Source organism: Bidens hawaiensis, unplaced genomic scaffold (assembly GCF_021521415.1).
Source record: "Bidens hawaiensis isolate Kalapana, Puna unplaced genomic scaffold, B.hawaiensis_p1.1 tig00001236_1, whole genome shotgun sequence".
Classification (NCBI taxonomy): Eukaryota; Viridiplantae; Streptophyta; class Magnoliopsida; order Asterales; family Asteraceae; genus Bidens; species Bidens hawaiensis.
The window spans coordinates 4,011,902-4,032,709 of record NW_027491070.1 but is presented as its reverse complement, the minus strand read 5'-3'; the positions used below and the strand labels follow the sequence as shown (position 1 = coordinate 4,032,709).

At 34.0% G+C, this 20,808-nt stretch overlaps 3 protein-coding genes and 1 pseudogene across 4 annotated transcripts; all 4 read left to right on the top strand.

The window, feature by feature from the left end:
• Positions 1–1,706: 1,706 nt before the first annotated feature.
• LOC143567985 (telomere repeat-binding factor 4-like) lies at positions 1,707–3,944 on the top strand. The gene is made up of 6 exons (XM_077054254.1): positions 1,707–1,886; positions 2,487–2,716; positions 2,818–2,902; positions 2,982–3,065; positions 3,168–3,444; positions 3,676–3,944. Exons 1-6 carry the CDS (start codon positions 1,737–1,739, stop codon positions 3,705–3,707), a joined length of 858 nt encoding a protein of 285 aa, XP_076910369.1. The 5' UTR covers positions 1,707–1,736; the 3' UTR covers positions 3,708–3,944.
• Positions 3,945–5,042: 1,098 nt separating this feature from the next.
• LOC143566818 (eukaryotic initiation factor 4A-15-like) lies at positions 5,043–11,763 on the top strand. The gene is made up of 17 exons (XM_077053410.1): positions 5,043–5,258; positions 5,351–5,382; positions 6,009–6,107; positions 6,468–6,532; positions 6,663–6,708; positions 6,791–6,851; positions 6,946–6,999; positions 7,102–7,182; positions 7,280–7,319; positions 7,440–7,552; positions 7,655–7,765; positions 7,865–7,981; positions 8,347–8,421; positions 10,018–10,157; positions 10,298–10,404; positions 10,482–10,912; positions 10,986–11,763. The coding sequence occupies exons 1-17, from the start codon at positions 5,055–5,057 to the stop codon at positions 11,619–11,621; spliced, it is 2,412 nt and encodes an 803-aa protein (XP_076909525.1). The 5' UTR covers positions 5,043–5,054; the 3' UTR covers positions 11,622–11,763.
• A 1,365-nt stretch (positions 11,764–13,128) lies between these two features.
• Positions 13,129–14,701, top strand: LOC143566811 (eukaryotic initiation factor 4A-8-like; annotated as a pseudogene).
• Positions 14,702–16,934: 2,233 nt separating this feature from the next.
• Positions 16,935–20,778, top strand: LOC143569566 (diacylglycerol O-acyltransferase 1A-like). 2 transcript variants are annotated; one of them, XM_077055451.1, is made up of 16 exons: positions 16,935–17,374; positions 17,455–17,535; positions 17,628–17,701; positions 17,805–17,880; positions 17,955–18,022; positions 18,278–18,401; positions 18,553–18,651; positions 18,903–19,004; positions 19,101–19,237; positions 19,338–19,419; positions 19,535–19,555; positions 19,707–19,769; positions 19,862–19,909; positions 20,012–20,070; positions 20,308–20,365; positions 20,465–20,778. In XM_077055451.1, the coding sequence occupies exons 1-16, from the start codon at positions 16,970–16,972 to the stop codon at positions 20,567–20,569; spliced, it is 1,602 nt and encodes a 533-aa protein (XP_076911566.1). In that variant the 5' UTR covers positions 16,935–16,969; the 3' UTR covers positions 20,570–20,778. The 2 variants fall into 2 exon arrangements, with proteins under 2 accessions (XP_076911566.1, XP_076911561.1); XM_077055446.1 differs by having other exon boundaries at positions 20,012–20,073; positions 20,312–20,365.
• Positions 20,779–20,808: the final 30 nt, after the last annotated feature.

The window sequence follows — 20,808 nt, the reverse complement described above, 5'->3', positions numbered from 1 at the left end:
CACTTAAACCGTGAGCAATTTCATCAAAATCCATTTAACCCATTACAATTTCTTGTATAGGATAAAAAAAAGAAATGAATGACAGAATGAATATGAAAGAACAAATAATTTTCAGAAGGTTTGACAATTACTAAAACTATAGATAACATGCATCTAAACTTATTGGTGCATTGTTATTTTTACCTGTCACATACTAAGGCGAACATGCTTTAACAATAAACCTATAGCGTAGATATATTAATTGAAAAAAAAAACTAAACTAAAACCAACTATGAGATATCTTATGTTAATCGAAGACCCAATAAGCATTTTCCCAAGCTTGGCTTATGCACATACATTTTTCATGTCAACTCAAAGATGGTAATCATTCTTTTATAGCGCTTTCAAAAAAAAAATAAATAAATAAAACAAAAGAATAACAAATAATTTATCGTTCACGTAATATATCTATAATAGCGTTTTTTGTACCTACACATCTTTTTACCTACGACACATAGTGGTTTTCAGTTTTTACAATTTCAGTTTCTGAGACTAACATTGTGTTATATGTTGATAATCACTCATTATCATTCCCAACTCTTTATAATTCTACTCGAAAATTATCATTCCCAACTCTTTATGATTCTACTCGAAATTACTCTCCCACCATATAATATTAATGCAGTCGTCAAATGCTACTGCTTCTACCTTCCGAATTGTTTACTAGTTAGGCACTAATCCTGTTCCTATCATTCATCTACTAACTGTTGAAAAACTCAACCATACAAGTTACAACAAACATCATACATCCAACTTATACGACCTTTTAAATCTACAAATATCTTATTTAACAAGTATATTGGTTATACTGTCTCCCCAATAATTCAACATCTTAATTTACGTGTTACAGAAATTTAGAGATAAATAGGGTATGCACATGAGAGAGATTATTTTTCAAACGATCAACTAATTCTTCAAATGTGGTACTGATTAAATTCACTATATCAGGAATACATCCGCTTTCTGATTGGGAAAACCCTCAGCAAAGGCTAACGCCCGTAAACATTCGCCCGAAGGCACAACAATACGGTGAGATAAAATCCGTTTGGTTCAAGTATTGAACTAGTAAACGCCACATACTCGCATAATTTTACAAGAATTTATCAAATTATTATAGAAGAGATAAATAAATCTAACTAATCTATTAAAGCAAAACATGTTTTTCACATGGTATGCCAACTAATCAATTTCCATTTATACATATTCCATCCAATTAACTAATTTATTAATTACTATTCATTCAATTTAATAAATTTATATATCAAATACAGCTAATGCATTTATTACTATTTAATATTTATTAATTACCTTAATTAAGTTATGACTAGCAATTTATAATTAGCTCAGATGATATATTTGAAAGTCATGTGGAAAACATGTTTTGCTTTAAGTATATATCATAATTGTTTTATATGTTATGACATATACTTCATGTTTGATTTCATAAATAATTTGTATCGAATATATAAAAAAATGATTGACATTGTATTATTTTTTAATCACCCGTGTAATGGGAAAGATAAATTAAATTGAGTTAGGAGATTAAAGAAAAAAAGGAAAAACTTAATACCGGTTTTGGCCTTAATGTCCAAGTTAGTGTTTTTGTTTTGGTGTCATAGTCGTAAATAAGAATATCAATTAGGGTTTAGAGATACCATACCAGAGTGACCTTGAAAAGCAGAGCAATTGAATTGAGGATGGGTAATCCGAAGCAGAAGTGGACGGCGGAGGAGGAGGAAGCTCTACGCGCCGGCATCGCAAAGCACGGGGCCGGCAAGTGGAAGAACATCCAAAGAGATCCTGAGTTCAATCCATACCTCTATTCTCGTTCCAATATCGATCTCAAGGTATGCTTATACCTTACTCTCTCTGTAATGTATCTGTTTGGATTAAGCTAGTTAATGCGTAAAAATATACCGATATTCGAGATATCCGTTCAGTAATTTCAATATCATGCAAAATTTATATATATATAGCACTTTTAAAACTAACAATTCACTATACATGCTCTCCTACTATTAACAAATTATCCTATCCTTTTGCACGTAACAATTGTAGCAGCAAGTATTAAGACTCAAAATACTAACATTAAACTAAAAGTTGATAATTAATACTTAAAACATTGATATCGGTCAATATCGCCTATATTATTGGTATTGATATTCCGACCGATATTTCACATGAGGACCGATAACCGAGATACCACCAAGATATTGACTGCATAGGGCTTAATGTTGCTTGATGTCTGCAATTGATAATTTGTATGTGGTGTTATTCTCATGTCAAGTGCTATGAAATTTGAGGAATATGTGGTTTTAAATACTTATTATATGTTGGTGTTAATCTTGAATCACCATTCATTATTAGTTTGTTACCACTGCATTGAAGATTTTTGGGGCTATTACTTGTGCATTTTTTTATATAATCTCCTGTTAACCTTTTTGTAGGATAAATGGCGGAATATGAGTGTGAGTGCGAACGGACAAGGTCCAAGGGAAAAATCAAGAACACCGAAACCAAAAACTAACACTGATTCACCTGCTGCTGCTGCTGCTACTCCATCACCCATGACCCAGACTCCTGGTCCCTCGGCTTTGGCTGTTGTTGAACCAGTATCTGCAGATGTGCATTTGGATGATGCCTCCAAATGTTTGCTAGATGGCAAGGCTGCTTCAAAGTAATTACCTGTTTTCTGCTAGTGTCCAGTTATAATATAAGTAATGAACTAATGATGCATATGCCTAAAATTTGACCTAACAAACGTGTTTCATTATTCAGGTATGATGCAATGATTTATGAAGCACTGTCAACCTTGAAGGATCCAAATGGGTCAGATACCAGTGCAATTGTTAGTTTCATTGAGGTAATTAATCGTTAATATGCCCAAAGTATGATTCTTCAAACTTATGCTGATATGCAAATGTAAACGGGATCGTATGCAGAAAACACAAGAAGTGACCTCAAATTTCAGGAAGCTATTAAGTGGGAGGTTAAGAAGGCTTGTTTTACAAGATAAGCTTGAAAAGGTGAATGCGTTTTATTTTTGTTTCCATCTTATAGTTGCAAAGTATTTATTTAGCATATTATATGTTATAGTATTTGACAAGGAACAGTTTATGAGTGTTTAGGTCCAAAACTGCTATCGACTTAAAAGGGGGGTAGTAAATGGAAGCAAGGGCCCTGTTCCAAAGCCCAAAGAGACCCAGCCCAGACTTTCTGGCACCTTTCGTAGTCATCTTGGTGTAACATTAGAAAAAGCAGCAGAGGATGCCGCCTATAGTGTTGCTGAAGCAGAAAACAAGTCGTTTGTTGCAGCAGAAGCTGTCAAAGAAGCCGAAAGGGTATCTAGAATGGCTGAAGAAACTGAAGCCTTCCTGCATTTGGCGAAAGAGATTTATGAAAGATGTAATATTCCTCATTCCTTGTCCTAAAAAATGATCTGAACCTACAAAACCGAACACCAAACTAGACTGCAATTTCCTTGGGTCAGTTTGAGTTTGGTCTACAATCTGGTTTAGAATCAAATCAAACCAGTTTAGATTGGTTTGGTTTTCGGCTGACTTTTCTTAAGTTTTGTTTGGGTTGTGATGAACATCTCTTATAGTACTAACTGGTTGTTTTAACTTGTTTTGGCAGGTTCTCGTGGTGAGGTTGTGAGGGTGGCATAGCGCAAGGACATTATTTGATTATAAAATTTGTTGATGTTTTTTTTTTTTCCGTTAGTTAGCCTATTACATATTTGGAGGTGGTAGGTTTATATATAATCCAAGTTTGCTCACAATTTCTTTAGATGTCAACTGCTTTAAACTTTGAGACATCTTTCGTATAAATAGCGAATGAGTGTCTTTGCAGCTGTTTTTTGAATAACTTAAAAAACTAACCAAAAAATCTGCAAATATGTTTTGTGGGTTGCAGTTCATGACAGTATGAGACTGTTTAAAACAAGACATAAAATCTAATCATATTTTGAGCTGACATGTTTAATTCGTTTCGCAAATGGATCATGTTTAGGTTGTCTTAAAATTAAATGGGCAAGCATGTCAACTTTAAAAAAAATAAATTACAAGCTTTAATGTGTTTATATTAATATTACATGTCAAGCATGTTTACTATTTAATTTAATTTTATTTAGATTACACAAGTTTGACATCAGGATTGGATTTTATGGTCAAGAGATTGGGTTATGGTTGATGTATTTATTTAACATAAATTGGATTGACACCTTGATATGTGTTATATTCTTTGATACAAGTACAAGACCATATGCTTATCAATCTATCAATACACAGAAAATGAATACATGTTCTAACCTATAATTTTATTCTTACACCTTTTGACACGTCTACACTTCTCTTTCGCTTTCGGGACATCCACATTTCCTAGATGCCATATTAACCCTTATCACCAAGGAGGCTGGCACATTTTTGGCTATTATGGATTATGCATTAACCCTCACATATAGGCGAGTAACTAAGGTCCGTTGGGTCAACTATTGCTTAAATTTGTCACAGTTAGTCAAGTTAGTTTGGGCATGAGGTTTATGCTTATAGAATGCAAGACAGTAGATGTAATGCAAAAGAAAAATGTATGCATTAGATGTGTTAATATCAACTTTGAATTGATATTAACTTATGGTAGGTGTAGTTTGATTTGATAGCCTCATAATTCATGCTGCATACTTATAGCCTCATAACTCATCCGATGTGGCAGCACTTTTGCAAGCTAAGGGGCGTTTTGGGGTGTTAACCCATGCCGGTGGAGTGCGAAGGACGGGCCATTATCGCCTAAAGGGACTAGCGTTTAAGGGAAGTCGGTGGTTTTGCATCTGTGGCTCAAACGCGTTCATCCATCGACCACACATAGCCTTAAAAGAACAAAAACTACACTTAAATTATCATTAATTAATAATATTATATTCTTATTGACCATATTATTTATTAATTACCAACATCAACACTAAAGTGCTGAAGCAGCAGCAATTAACCACCACCACCAGCTGCAGCATCGTAAGTAAAATGGCGGGAGACTGTAGGCAGTGGGATGAAGATGCCTACAGAGACAGCATACTAGATGACCTGGAATCCAGTTCACTCACCATCTTCCGTACGGTCTTCTCTCCTCCGTCTACTACTGATGACCGAAACCCTAATTACTTCGTCGCCGCCTCTAGCGACGGTTCAATCGCATCGTATTCGCTATCCTCTCTAATATCCTCCGTCGTATGTTGTAGTTACATCAATCTGCTATTACTCTCTAATTTTTTTATACTTGCCAACCAATTTTATATGCATTTCTTTGCTTTTGCTTACAGTCACCAGCTGTTGGGAGTTCTAGGGCTCAAAAGTAAGTAGTTTATATTTTATGATTGTTTATTTATGAATTAAGTAGTGAATGCGGATAAATATCGGATTTCGGTCAAGGATTGATATTTGAGATATCGATCATCGCGATGGGATTTCGCTAATTCTAATATCATGTAAAATTCAATATATTCTCTTACTATTAACAGATTAACCTTTTGCAACTGCCAAAACACTAACCATTGTGGCAAGTAGGAACTAATTAAGACTTAAAATACTAAAATTGAGCACTAAAAATGGATAATGAAGAATTTAAACACTGCTATAGGGAATATCGGTGATATATCAATCAATATCGCCGATATAATCGGTACTGATATTCTGGCCAATATTTTACCAAGGGACCGATAACTGAATATCACCTATATCGACTGCATAGTTTATGAATTGAAAGTGATTATACAAAGCCTTTTGAGGATGCATTTAGATTGTGTTTGTTGAATATGTGATTATTATTATTGTTACAGCTTCATGTTCTATGATCATGATTGAGTATCTGATTTTGATTAGTCCTTACACATGATCACTTTCAAATTTTAAAATTGTGATTCCAAACACCCCCTTAATGAGGGTGTGTATTTGCGGCTTGCTTATGGTAGTTTTCTTTAGTTTATTTGTAGCTGAACCAGATTGTTTAATTAATGGACACGATGGGCCTACTTATGATGTCAAGTTCTATGGCGATGCTGAAGATTCCTTGCTGTTGAGGTAAACATCTAATGATGCTTGCTAGTTATATACTTATTATGTGTCGGCAATTCCTTTTTGTTTGCTTGTTTGTTTAGACTTGTTTAGTTTTCATAGTATCCATTCAACAATCGAGTCTAGTTTGTAAGAAAAAGTATAACTATTTTACTTTGAGAACAATACAAACTATTATTTCCTAAAGTGGACCATATTCCCGGATTGATGATATGTTCCCTTGGTCGGAAAAGATAAATTGATGAACGCTGTAGAATTACTTAGAACTAGTTGTTATTAAGATAATGTCTTTCTCATGCTCGTTCTGTAAACAATTTATGTTGGATTAACATCGTCTTATATCTGTTAACTTATGTTTTTATTTAGTTGTGGTGATGATGGTCGGATTCGAGGATGGAAGTGGATGGATATGTTTGAAGCAAAGCAGAATGGTTTGTCACGCGAAATTCTATTCATTATCATTTTATTAAGTTTTGAGTTACAGTCCAATAAATGTGATATATTCGTTCTTTGACAAAATCTTGATACACTTTTTATTCACTCTACACATTATTCTTGCAGGTGGCCTTTTGAAGCCGCAACTTGACTTAGCAAATCCTCAACATAAGTTAGTCACATAAACTTAAAACGATGATAAATTATGAGTGTGTTAGTTTAGTTCTAAGTAATGTTTTTTTTCTTCTCCTCAGAGGTCCTTGGGGTGCACTTTCTCCTATCCCTGAAACTAATGCTATTGCTGTTGATACTCAGGTCTGTAAGCTTTTCCTTAAAAAAAACATTTGTCGGCATTTATAACTAGATAAACATGTATGTAAGATTTGAGTTGATTTTTCATGTACCATAGGGAGGTTCCATATATGCAGCTGCTGGTGATTCATGTGCCTATTGTTGGGATGTGGTATGTATTTCCTGAATGTGATTAAATAATCAAATACAGAGATTAGTTTTCTTTTTCCCTTTTTGGATAAATGGAGTTCTATGTTGTGCAATACGTTTTCAGGAGAAATCTAAAATCAAACTGACTTTCAAAGGGCATTCTGGTTATCTACATTCTGTTGTTGCCCGAAATTCTTGTAATCAGGTATATGCTGATACGTTTTTTTTCTCTTCTCACTTAATTTTGTTTTCAGTTAATGTATTCAGTTAGTTAATCTTGTTTTCCACTGCTCTGTTTGTAGATTATAACTGGCTCAGAGGATGGAACAGCCAGAATTTGGGGTACGTATCCCAAAACACTTTGGTTAAACAATTAGATTGCTATTTTTTATAGTTTCTGCAATCGAATTATAGGTATTAGTTATCGACCGGCCAACTCTTGATTTGGTTAGTTTATTGCAGATTGCAGAAGTGGAAAGTGTACTAATGTTATTGAGCCAGGAAAAGATAAGAAATCTAAAGAGTTCTTTTCATATGTCAGTTGCATTGCTCTTGATGCTAATGAAAAGTGGCTGGTAAGGCAACAATCTTTATATATATTCTAGTTTTTTGTGACCACATGCCTTCACATGTGTTTCTGTTTTAGTTTTTAAGTAATACTGAACATATATTTGTAGGCATGTGGGTCTGGGCGAAATTTATCAGTGTGGAATCTTTCAGCTTCTGAAAGAATTTCAGGGATCACGACACGTGCTTGCATCCAAGATATATGCTTTGATGATAATCAAGTAACTACTTTTATTTATTTTAGTTTGTGGGCCATATACTCTATGTGAAAGTTATCTTCCCTTTGTTTATTTTACTTATGTTGTTTCGTTCATTTCCAGATTTTAGCTGTGGGTGCAGAACCAGTTTTGAGTCGTTATGACATAAACGGTGTTATGCTGTCTCAGATACAATGCGTACCTCGGTCAACATTTTCTGTTTCCTTGCATTTATCGGGTGTATGTTCCTCGTTTCCAGTTCCTTTTTTGTATTCAACTCCGAAAAGATTTTTAACTATTTTAACTTTATGCTCTTCCAAAATGACTGCCCACAAACAAAAACACATAATTTAAGATATGTAGAGACTACAGACCTACAGTTATTAATCAGGACATTGTATTTCACCTTTTTGAGAAGCAACTTTTGATGAATTTAAAATACTAATTGATTTGAAAAGCTTGCAAAAATTTGATAAAAAGAGTTATGTAGCTGAAAATCGGAAGCTATATTTGGAAGCAGCATAATAAATACCATAAATATCAACCTGAAATTAGAAAGTCATGACAAAAGTAAAAAATTACAGTTATTTTTGTCTGTTTTACAGGTTATTTGTGTTGCTGGTTATGGCGGTGTAGTAGATGTTATCTCTCAATTTGGAAGCCATCTTTGTTCATTTTGTTATAAATGAAATTACAAAAGCAATGGTTGATTCTGTTTTAACAATGTCTTTGGATTAGGAATCTGACCAATATGCTATGAGGCAATGTAATAGAAATTGTAATATTTTTGTGCCAATTTCTCAGACATGTTGTGTGAATGTGTAGCCGTACTGGCAAAGTGGGTTCAACAGCCATTGTTGAGAATCCATAACCGATAATAACATGTTTAAGAAGTGCATAATTACAATTGCATTGTAGTTTCTGAATTCGTTTATATGAATGAAAAGCCTTGGTAAATTGTTAGATTGATCTACCTATATGCCCTTTCCAAATGGATAATTTATATTTTTACCCAATTTTAATATTGATCAAAGATGGTATAAATTTGTTGCTCCTTGGCAATGTTTCACATTCTCAACTTTAGCTATAAAACTTAACTTTGGAAATGAGACTTTTGTACGATAGTTTTCAAACATGTAATGCATTAAGTCTGTCACGTCATAAAGCATGATAGGTTTATTTAAAAAAAGAAAGAAAGAAAACAATATAATTATAAACCAAGTATTGATGCAAGTGAAAAACGTAGAAAACAATAAAGAATTAGTGAGCTCTGCGTGTCCACCAAATAATAATAACAATAAAGAATGAAGAAGTGGCAAAATCGTCCACCCCAATGGATAGAAGAAGCGTCTGGCTAAAAGAAACAAGGGGTAAAAAGGATCAGAAAGAAGGGGCAAAAGAGTCGCACTAATAAAAGTAGTAGTAGGGGGTAAGATTTGTTTGTGTTTCAATCTCAAAACATCAGTCTCAACTCCTCCACGGCCACTCCGAGGAGTTTTCTAAAAAAGCCTCCAACCTTCGATTCAGGTGCAGCAGATCCTTAATTTTATCACTCTGATTTTCTCTTTATTTATTTATTTATGCATATTCGATCTTCATATATTTATATTTATATTTATATATAATAGATCGGTGTTGATGATTTAGCTTAGATGTATGCTGCTTTGTTTGTTTCTTTCTATCTCTATGTTCTGCTTTTACTGATTGATTCAAGCAACCTAACTTTTAATCTGTATTGGAATCGACTTCTCATCTAGATGTTTAAACTTTAAAGAATGAATACATGTTTATTATTCGATTCATAGTACTTGATGATGATGATGATGATGAATGAGTTATTATTATTATTATTAAGTTAACGAATAAACAAAGACTTTGTTTTGTTAGGACTACTCAACACCTTCAGAATAACTAAGGCATGTAAACTTAATTAAAAAAAAGTTTATCTTTTTGTACTTTGAATTTAATTGTTTGAAGTTTTGTTTATGCCTGAGGATTTGGATCTTGGCTCTATAAGCTCAGGGTATGATTATGCTCTGCTTCACTGCTGCTTTTTTTAGTCTTTTTATTAAAGGTCTTTTATAGCTTGTGGAATGGAAGAATGAACTGAATATAGATGATTGTATCTTATGTTATTCATACATGTATATGTTTCACTCATACTTCACACACATGCATTTGCTTATCTCCGTTGTGCATACTAATTTATATTTATTAGTATGACACCCTTCATGTAAATCTTTGTTTTGTAAGTCAGTTGTAAGGTAGATCTGTGATATTGGACATCTTTTGATGCATCTTATAATCTGTTAACTCATTGTTTTTTGCTGGTTTTGCTTTGTGCAGTCATGGCAGGCGCAGCTCCCGATGGTTCCCAGTTTGATACTCGTCACTTCGATTCCAAAATGAACGAATTGTAAGTTTGACACTTGTGTCTTTAGTGTTCATGTATATCATTACTTCGGATGTTGGTATTGTTTATTTGTTAAAAAGCAATGTGCAAACGGTTTATACACATGTTTTTTCTCATGCTGTTGACTTTTATTGATGCTGCAGGCTTTCTACTGATGGACAAGATTTTTTCACATCGTATGATGAGGTTTATGATAGTTTTGATGCTATGGGTTTGCAAGAAAACTTATTAAGAGGCATCTATGCATATGGTTAGTACATATAAGCTTCAACTCTTTCAATAACTCTTGCAAAGTGTTATGTTCATGTGTGTCTTTGTTTTTTCTAGGTTTTGAAAAGCCATCAGCAATTCAACAAAGAGGAATTGTTCCATTCACCAAGGGTCTTGATGTGATTCAACAAGCTCAATCAGGAACCGGAAAGACTGCAACTTTTTGCTCTGGTATCCTTCAACAACTTGACTACAATGTAGTCGAGTGTCAGGCTTTGGTTCTTGCTCCAACCCGTGAGCTTGCACAACAAATTGAGAAAGTCATGCGGGCCCTTGGTGACTACCTTGGTGTCAAGGTTCATGCTTGTGTGGGTGGGACCAGTGTTCGTGAGGACCAACGCATCCTCTCAGCTGGGGTTCATGTTGTTGTTGGTACACCTGGACGTGTTTTTGACATGCTTAGAAGGCAGTCACTACGTGCTGATAACATCAAGATGTTTGTGCTGGATGAAGCTGATGAAATGCTTTCAAGAGGATTCAAGGATCAGGTTATTTTCTTTCCTTTCATTAATATACATTACATTTTAAATCTTTTTGGATGCTAAATTTTCTTTCTTTTAGATATATGATATCTTCCAGCTGTTACCATCAAAGGTCCAGGTTGGTGTGTTCTCAGCAACCATGCCACCCGAGGCTCTAGAAATCACAAGGAAGTTCATGAACAAACCCGTAAGAATCCTCGTGAAACGTGATGAATTAACCCTAGAAGGTATCAAACAGTTTTATGTCAATGTCGAAAAAGAAGAATGGAAACTTGAAACCCTTTGTGATCTTTACGAAACCTTAGCGATCACACAAAGTGTCATTTTTGTCAACACCCGACGAAAGGTTGACTGGTTAACCGACAAGATGCGCAGCCGTGACCACACAGTCTCTGCTACGCACGGTGACATGGACCAGAACACCCGTGACATCATCATGCGTGAGTTCCGATCAGGTTCTTCTCGTGTGTTGATCACCACTGATCTTTTGGCACGTGGTATTGATGTCCAACAAGTGTCACTTGTGATCAACTATGATCTTCCAACGCAGCCTGAAAATTACCTTCATCGTATTGGACGAAGTGGGCGGTTTGGGAGAAAAGGTGTTGCGATTAACTTTGTGACGCTTGATGATGAACGGATGCTTGCTGATATTCAGAAGTTTTATAACGTGGTGGTTGAGGAGTTGCCGTCCAATGTCGCTGATCTGATTTAAAGAAACGGACGTTGGCTTTGTTTTAAGTGAAGGTGAAAAGTTAGAAGCTGTGATTTTGAAATCTATCGGTTTTGGTTGGTTGTTTTAAGTTTAATGTTATTGTTAAGTGACTTGGTGTTGCAAGATATTTGGAACTTATATTTGTGTACTCTTATGATCTTGGATTTGTTTATTATTTCATCTTTTGGTATAATTATTATAATTATATTTCTGGTTAAGTTTTTGGTCTAGTTTTTCATTCTATGTGTGAATTCATTGCTCGAATGATGTGTTATTATTGTAAGTGTTTGAACGTGATTTGATTATAATCATGTGTCAAATTTGTAAGGCATGGAAAGTTTCATCTTTTAGACTTTTGCCACCATAGCATTGAAGCTTTTGCCACCATTGTTCAGTTATTTGAACTTCATACTACTTACTTTTTCCTTTAATGTTTTTCATTTTACACTTTGTCAACTGTTTTATGTTTTATACTTTACTTTATCTTTTATACTTTGGTAATCAAACTTATAAAAACCAACTCGATATACTTTAAACTTTTGTCATAGGTCAACAACTAACTTTTGCCACCAAATTTATAAAAACCAACTCAAAACTTTCAACTTTCGCCACATAACATTTTTATGGTACCGTAACGAACTAAACCAATACCGACCAAGTTTCCACCGCAACGCGTCGGTTCAAAGCAACTAGAAAGAGAGGGTGTGGATCATTTCGGGTTTCCAGCGAGGTAACCAAAGGAGGCATTAGTGTCCTTCACAAATCAAAGTTCAAGTCGTTGCAACACGTGGGTGTTTCCAGATAGTAGAAGTAATCACTTTTGAGAGTTTTATTAACGCTTCGCTGATCACCGGCCACAAAGAAAAAAAACAGAAATCTTGTGAATATTACTGGTAGGGGTAAAAACGTAAAATTGACTGAATGGGAAGTTAATCTTGGATGAAACAAACAAACAAACAGTTCCATTAACCTTGTTTCTTTTACACAACTCCACGGTGTACGTAGTAGATCCGATCGAGGAGTTTGCTTGAACAGTAAACACATTGCCATCATATCCTCTCTAATTAGGTTTGTCTCTTGTATTAAATTAATTTTATTATGCATGTGAAGGATTAATCTTGAATTAGTAATAAAGTTGAGGGTTTATTTAATTATGTTTTAATTTAGGTATTTGAATTATAATAGGTTTAGTAAAGGTTTGCCTTGGAGAGGAAGTTGGGGTTGTCTTGGATAAGAAGTTTAGTAGGTGTATAAATAGGATCTAGTTTATTAGTTTTATTTGTGCGAGTTATGAGAGAGAGACAAGGAGTCTCATTTCCATTCTATATATATATATTTATCATGTATCATCATATACGTACATATTTTCTTACACACATTTATTAAGTATATATATTGAACCTTTTACAAATCTGGTGAATTTAATTTGGAAAACCATCTTGACAACCAGTTGTTACATAGTTATTTCTTAGCTTATTTCTAATTCTAATAATGTTCATTTGTTTTTTTATACAGACTATCATCAGATGGGCAAGATAATTTCTTTACTTGTTATGATGAAGTTTATGATAGTTTTGATGCAATGGACTTGCAAGAAAACCTCTTGAGGGGTATTTATGCATATGGTATACATGCTACAACATTGCTATAGCTAGTGTGATACATACTGCTTATTCAAATCAGTTTTGTGAAAGAATTTATATATAATATATAATAAATGTTGTAGGATTTGAGAAACCATCAGCAATTCAACAAAGGGGAATTGTCCCATTCACCAAGGGTCTTGATGTGATCCAACAAGCTCAATCTGGCACCGGAAAGACTGCAACCTTTGCTCGGGTATCCTTCAACAACTCGATTATAACATTGTCGAATGCCAGGCTTTGGTCTTAGCACCGACTCGTGAACTTGCACAACAAATTGAGAAAGTCATGCGGGCCCTTGGTGACTACCTTGGTGTCAAGGTTCATGCTTGTGTTGGCGGGACCAGTGTCCGCGAGGACCAAAGGATCCTTTCTGCTGGAGTTCATGTCGTCGTTGGCACTCCTGGTCGTGTGTTTGATATGCTAAGGAGGCAATCGCTTCGACCAGACTATATTAATATGTTTGTGCTTGATGAGGCTGATGAAATGCTTTCAAGAGGTTTCAAAGATCAGGTACATGTGTTTATTATATGTTTGTACTCGTCCGGCCAGTGATTATTATTAATTTATTTATAAAAACATATTAATTACCATAGCTTTGCTATTGGTGGGATATACTGAGTACGATGATGATGATTAATTTATTTATTGTATGCATTGGATCAGATCTATGACATATTCCAGCTTCTCCCAACAAAGGTTCAAGTAGGCGTCTTCTCAGCAACCATGCCTCCAGAAGCCTTAGAAATAACAAGAAAATTCATGAACAAACCCGTCCGAATCCTCGTTAAGCGCGACGAACTCACCTTAGAAGGCATCAAACAGTTTTACGTCAACGTCGAAAAAGAAGAATGGAAGCTCGAAACCCTCTGCGACCTTTACGAAACCTTAGCCATCACTCAGAGTGTCATATTCGTCAACACACGCCGCAAAGTCGACTGGCTAACCGACAAGATGCGCAGCCGTGAGCACACTGTCTCGGCCACACACGGGGACATGGATCAAAACACTCGTGACATCATAATGCGTGAGTTTCGATCGGGCTCTTCACGCGTGTTGATCACAACTGATCTTTTGGCACGTGGGATTGATGTCCAACAAGTGTCACTTGTGATCAACTATGATCTTCCAAAACAACCTGAGAATTATCTTCATCGTATCGGACGAAGCGGGCGGTTTGGGAGAAAAGGTGTTGCTATTAATTTTGTGACTGGTGAAGATCAGAGAATGCTGTTTGATATTCAAAAGTTTTATAATGTGGCTGTTGAAGAGTTGCCATCAAATGTTGCTGATTTGCTTTAAATAATTAAGGTTAGTGTTTGTTGGTTGTTTGTGTTCTTCAGTTAGAAGATGAGGTGAGTGAGGCATTGTTCTTGATTTTCAAACATGTTTTTTAATCCTAAATCTAGTAGTTGAGTTGGCATAATATATAAGCTTATGTCGCAATTATTAGTTACTTAATCATAAACAAAAAACTTATTTACTAGTTTTTTTTGTTCTACAAAAATTGTTGTTTCATGAAATAAGCAAATTTGATATTTTTATGGGTTTTTAAGGACATGTATAATATGTTACAAGTAAGTTTGTAGAAGCATGTATGGAATTTTTCCTTAGATGAATAATTAATAAATTTTTGTAACATTAAAAAGGAATTTTATAAGATTGACACAGATAATGAAAGATGGTTGACTTAAAAAAAAAAGTTAAAATGATTTTAGTGAAATAGCATGATAAATAGGTAAATTTGATCATTAAACCATTCAAGTTTTGCTTAGTCTCGAAGGTTTTGAGACCATATGCCGTCACAATCTCAACATCAACATTAAGAAATATTATTAGTTCTAATTCTAATCTATGAATATTTCAACAAAGGGAAGCCAACAAAGGAGAACCTCCTAAATTTTAAATACTATTTGCTAGTATATCTTTTGCCACAAGAAAACAATAAATGTTTTAAAAAATGTCATGTGGTTGTGTAATATATCCATAAGCGACACGGTTTTGGACACTTGTGGTATCACGCGTACGTCATGCAAGCCAAATTCAACTCTCAACATGTTATTAGTTCTTGTTATTGTATTAGATAAGTGATATATGCAACAAACACACTAATACATATTTATTAAATACTGATTAAAGTTTTGAGTAAAGTAATCAACACTTACATACACTTTCAAAGTAAAGATTTGAGGAATGCAATTGAAAATTCAACGTTTAAAAGGGTACTAGGTGTATGGGTTAAAATGTTAAATGATTAGTTGGTTAATTAGCTAATGGTATATGAATATTGACTTGTTGGGCCCTTCAAGAATATAAAATTACTACTAACTTTATAACTTTTAATCAATATATATGAATCATCTCACAGCAAACTCGACACAGTCTAAAACGTTTAAAAATGTGTACAGTTTTTGAATTTGTATATTAAAAAGTCTGATCACAAGATATCCTCTTTTGTGATCAATAGTTGATAATACCAATTATATAACACGCGCTATCAATTAGAAATGAGCTAAATACCGATACTGAATATATCGATCCAGAAAATCGACAGAAATAATAGAGGTATTAAAATTGTTTGATACGATATAGTACGGTAAAGTATTTAAAAGATAAATGAAAGCAAAATAATGGTAAAGTAGTAAAATTACCAATCCTAAGGCACCTCCAATGGTCTTATGTGGCCATGGTTTGAATTCCAAACAAAACCCATATATTGGATGTCACCATTGGAGCTTGACAAATGGAAGAGAGAGAAGAGAAATGGTTTGTGAATCCAAAGCAATTTGAACCTGTACAACATGACCCACTTTAGCATACTAATTATTTTTCATATTCTATCTTCTAAGATTCAAGTATATTTTTCTTAATTTTTCATGTTTCAACTTCCATTAATACTAAGTGTCTTGGTTTGAATGATGACTTTTTTGTTTACCAAATTACAATAATGTCCTTGAAAATTGGGTCCATCGATATTATTTATTAATGCTAGTTGCGTGTGTTTAAGAGTAAACTTGAAAATTGACTAATAAATTTTAAAAGTTGACATTTTTAATGGGACAAATAAAAAAGAAAATATGGACACTTTTAATGGGACGGAGAGAGTATAGATTTAATGAACTTTTTTTATTAATATTAATTTTATGTGTTTCTTTTAAAAGATATATATGAATATAGATTAAAAGTTAAATAAAGTGAAAATTAGATAATGATATGGATGGTGAGTTGGTGGTTTAAAACAAGGATTGTTTATTGTCCACTGGAGGAGAAATGAAAGTTTTAAAAGTTGGTTTAAAATCTGACGTGACATGCTGATGTGTCAGTTTGAAACAAGGACTCCACTTACCATTGTGGATGCTCTAAAAACACACACATTGATACCGACACACACCAAGGAAGGCGTAGTGAATCTGAAGAAGATTTTCACCGTTCATATTTATTATTATTATTATTATTATTATTATATATACTCAGAGCGATAGATAGATATAGATATAGATAACACGATTTGCAAATAATAATTTAATATAATATCAACCGCCTAATCCTTCCTTCCTTCCTTCCTTCCATCCTTGTTCTGACTTTACATTACTACTGCATCCGTCAGATTCGATTCAATTCAATTTAGTTCAATTTTATCTGATACTCGTAATTGAATTGATTTGATTTGAATCAACAACACACTTGTTAATAATAATAATAAAAATGTCTTCGTCGTCGTTGTTATTAGACACGCCTGATACAGGTACACGCGGTCAGATAAGACGGCGGACGAGTGTCAAGTCTGACGCCGGAATCGGAGACAATTTATACGATTCTTCTTCGTCTTCCAGAACCAACTCCTCCGACGATGGCGATAGTTTGGATAACAACGAGGATCAACAGATCAGGTTCAGAGCTGATGATGATGATATTAATATTAATACAAAGGAGGAGGAATTGAAGGAGAATATTATAGTAGATGATGATGATGAAGTTAAAAAGAAGAAGAACAAAGCTGAAACAATAACAACTAGGATGAGTGTGTTGCAGTATGCTTATCGGCCTTCGTCTCCGGCTCACCGCAGAATTAAAGAGTCTCCTCTTAGCTCTGACGCCATCTTCAACCAGGTTTTACTTTCTTTTTATATTATTGTACTCTCTTACTTTAATATTCAACACATGAATAGTTAATTAGAAACCGGTGGCAGAGTCATGCAGGCCTCTTTAACCTTTGCATTGTGGTCCTTGTTGCTGTTAATGGTAGGCTAATTATTGAGAACCTCATGAAGGTAAGCAACCTGATTCAATTTTTATATCACCTTATTATATTTTCATATGAATCATTAATATAAACATCATCCATCCAAAATTACATATGCAGTATGGATTGTTGATCAATTCCAATTTCTGGTTCAGTTCAAGATCATTAAGAGATTGGCCCCTTCTCATGTGCTGGTAATTTTTTTAATATTAATTTACAACCCTATAATTAATACATAATCACTTCATTTTAGTTAATACAATCAGTTGTGACTTGGATTTCTGATATTTCATGCAGCATCTCTCTTCTCGCCTTCCCTCTTACTGCTTATGTTGTTGAAAAATTGGCATGGAAAAAGCGTATATCAGACCCTGTAAGTAAATTGCTATTAGGAAATTATAAAAAATTGAGAGAAATTAAATTTAGTCTGATCTACTCTTCTTGTAGGTTGTTATCACTCTCCATGTTATAATAACGACAACTGCGATTTTATACCCAGTTTTCATGATTCTGAGGTCAGTGTGTTTATATTCTCAATTGCTTGTACAAGTTTGTTATATGTTTACCTAGTTTTCTTTATGGTAATTGGATACTCATTTGAAAATATTAAATAAAAAACTTATAAATGACATGAACCATTGTTATGTGGTGGTTTAAGATTGTGCAGTACATAAAGAATAGTTTCTGCTTATGAAACCGAACAATTGAATTTGAGACCTTATGTATGCAAGGCATGCTCCATTCTCACATGGTTGATTAAAACTGTGCAGGTTTGATTCAGTTGTTCTGTCAGGTGTTTCATTGATGCTTTTTGCTTGCATTAATTGGTTAAAGCTGGTATCTTTTGTGCATACAAATTATGACGTGCAGTCACTTGTGAATTCAACTGATAAGGTAATTTTTTTAAAGTTGTAGAAATGCTGAAAATAAACTGATAAAGGCACGTTAAGAGGTGATGCTTCGCCTTCATCAGAAAGCAATCATGTTATGTGCTTCAAATCTGAATTTATATCATATGGGGTGTTTTTCTTAATGTAATTGTTAGGGAGAAGCAGAGTCCAGATCTTCAAATATTGAGTTATTTTATGATACTGACTTCAAGAGCTTGATTTATTTTATGGCTGCTCCTACTTTGTGTTACCAGGTACAGAACACTCAATTCGTCACTACTCTCTCTCTCTCTCTCTATATGTGTGTGTGTTGTTGTTGGGGTTTGGTGGGATGGGGTGGGGTGGGCTTGTTCATAAACATTGAATGGTCAAACCGAAGCAAATCGGCCGTTTAGCTGGTTTGGGATTTATATGGTTCTGCTGATGGTTTGGGATTATTTATTATTATTATTATTATTATTATTATTATTATTTTCTTGTTATGATGTGGCATTTTTTATTGTAGATGAGCTATCCCCGCACTGCATTTATTCGAAAAGGTTGGGTGTTACGGCAACTGATCAAGCTAATAATATTTACAGGGTTAATGGGATTCATCATTGAACAAGTAAGCCTGTCCTTTTATAAGGATGTTACTTTGTAAACTTGTGCTTTTTGCTTCCCTATAATCATTTCAAGCTAATATGGTGTGTGCTATCTACAGTATATCAATCCAATTGTAAAGAACTCTAAGCATCCATTGAAAGGAGACATTTTATATGCAATTGAGCGTGTTTTAAAGCTTTCAGTTCCAAACTTATATGTTTGGCTCTGTATGTTCTACTGTTTTTTCCACCTTTGGTAAGTCTTTGCTGTTTTAACATTTAATCATTCTACTTATAAATTTTTTCATTATCATCGTCATCATCTAGTCACATTTGCATGCATTATTGTAATGTAGGTTAAATATACTTGCCGAGCTTCTTCGTTTTGGGGATCGTGAGTTTTATAAAGATTGGTGGAATGCACAAACTATTGAAGAGGTAGTGATTTGTTTACTATGATCATTCTTATTTTAATTTTGTTTTCCTTTTCATTATTACCATTGCTTGCTGATATAGCTATCTTTGCATACTTTCTTCATGGGTGCTCTTCTAGTATTGGAGACTATGGAATATGGTAAGCCCAATGTCAAAAAGTATTTTTTTTTTCATTTCATATTATATATTTTTTTTCATTGGGATATTAATGTTTTTTCCTTGTATCAGTGTATGTAACATACTTTGTTTATTATTATGCAACCTGAATATACTTGTTTCGTTTCTTGCAGCCTGTTCACAAATGGATTGTACGACACCTTTATTTCCCATGCTTGCGCAATGGGATACCTAAGGTAATGACTTATTGAATATATATAGCTTTCATTCACCTTCTTAAATTCGTTCTTGTTCTTTGTGAATGATTGTTTGTGGCCCTTGGATTCAGGGTGCTGCCGTGTTGATTGCATTTTTCATGTCTGCTGTGTTTCATGAGGTATATTTTTCTCTTTATTTTTTATTTAGTTTAAAAGCATCTAAGCTGAACTGATTTATTTATACTGGATATTTGATTGTGATTTTTTTTTATTTGGTTAAGCTTTGTATTGCTGTACCCTGCCACATTTTCAAATTTTGGGCCTTTATCGGATCATGTTTCAGGTAACGTACTTCCTTTCTTTCTTTTACTTATTGAAATGGATGAGTCAATGGTTTGGGTAACATGCTGAAATGGATTTGAATCGGGTAATCTTCAAGTACGGATCAATAAGCGCCAGATCAGATTGGACTGAACCATAATGGTTCTTATCTGTTGAACCGATTGCTCATCTCAAATTGATCCAGTCACATAGAATTATTTACTAACATAACTACACTTGCCTTCATATATGTGGATCAGGTGCCGTTGGTCCTACTCACGAATTACTTGCAGAACAAGTTTCAAAACTCAATGGTATATCATTTTTTTTTATCTTGAACTCATCTTAGTTATTCTCCTTGAATTCTTAATTTTAGCCTTTTAAAACTAATAATTTTTTTTTCATTCGTTCAGGTTGGAAATATAATCTTCTGGTGCTTCTTTAGCATCCTTGGTCAACCCATGTGTGTATTACTCTACTATCATGATGTCATGAATCAAAAGGTGAATAGCAAATAAACTCCCAAAAAGTATATATAAAAACTAGTTTTTAAAGGCATTTTTGTAGGAAGTTTAATGTGAAATCAATTGTAAGTGTCTTTTGTAATATCATGATGATAGATGTTTATTAACTCAACTGTACCTAATGTGTCAATAGTAATACCTTAGATATACAGGTGGCTATTAACCTTATGAATTCTCAGGTTTACGTGTCATCATATTGATAAAGATTTTCAAACTGTTTGAATCTGAATTTA

Bases quoted from the DNA above. Each gene is read 5' to 3' on its own strand.
- LOC143566818 (XM_077053410.1), top strand. From the start codon at position 5,055: ATGGCGGGAGACTGTAGGCAGTGGGATGAAGATGCCTACAGAGACAGC. The intron at 7,766-7,864 runs GTAACTACTTTT...GTTCATTTCCAG, and splicing joins TATGCTTTGATGATAATCAA to ATTTTAGCTGTGGGTGCAGA. The intron at 10,913-10,985 runs GTTATTTTCTTT...TCTTTCTTTTAG, and splicing joins CAAGAGGATTCAAGGATCAG to ATATATGATATCTTCCAGCT.
- LOC143567985 (XM_077054254.1), top strand. From the start codon at position 1,737: ATGGGTAATCCGAAGCAGAAGTGGACGGCGGAGGAGGAGGAAGCTCTA. The intron at 1,887-2,486 runs GTATGCTTATAC...ACCTTTTTGTAG, and splicing joins GTTCCAATATCGATCTCAAG to GATAAATGGCGGAATATGAG. The intron at 2,717-2,817 runs GTAATTACCTGT...TTCATTATTCAG, and splicing joins GATGGCAAGGCTGCTTCAAA to GTATGATGCAATGATTTATG.
- LOC143569566 (XM_077055451.1), top strand. From the start codon at position 16,970: ATGTCTTCGTCGTCGTTGTTATTAGACACGCCTGATACAGGTACACGC. The intron at 18,652-18,902 runs GTACAGAACACT...TTTTTATTGTAG, and splicing joins CTCCTACTTTGTGTTACCAG to ATGAGCTATCCCCGCACTGC. The intron at 19,005-19,100 runs GTAAGCCTGTCC...TGCTATCTACAG, and splicing joins TGGGATTCATCATTGAACAA to TATATCAATCCAATTGTAAA.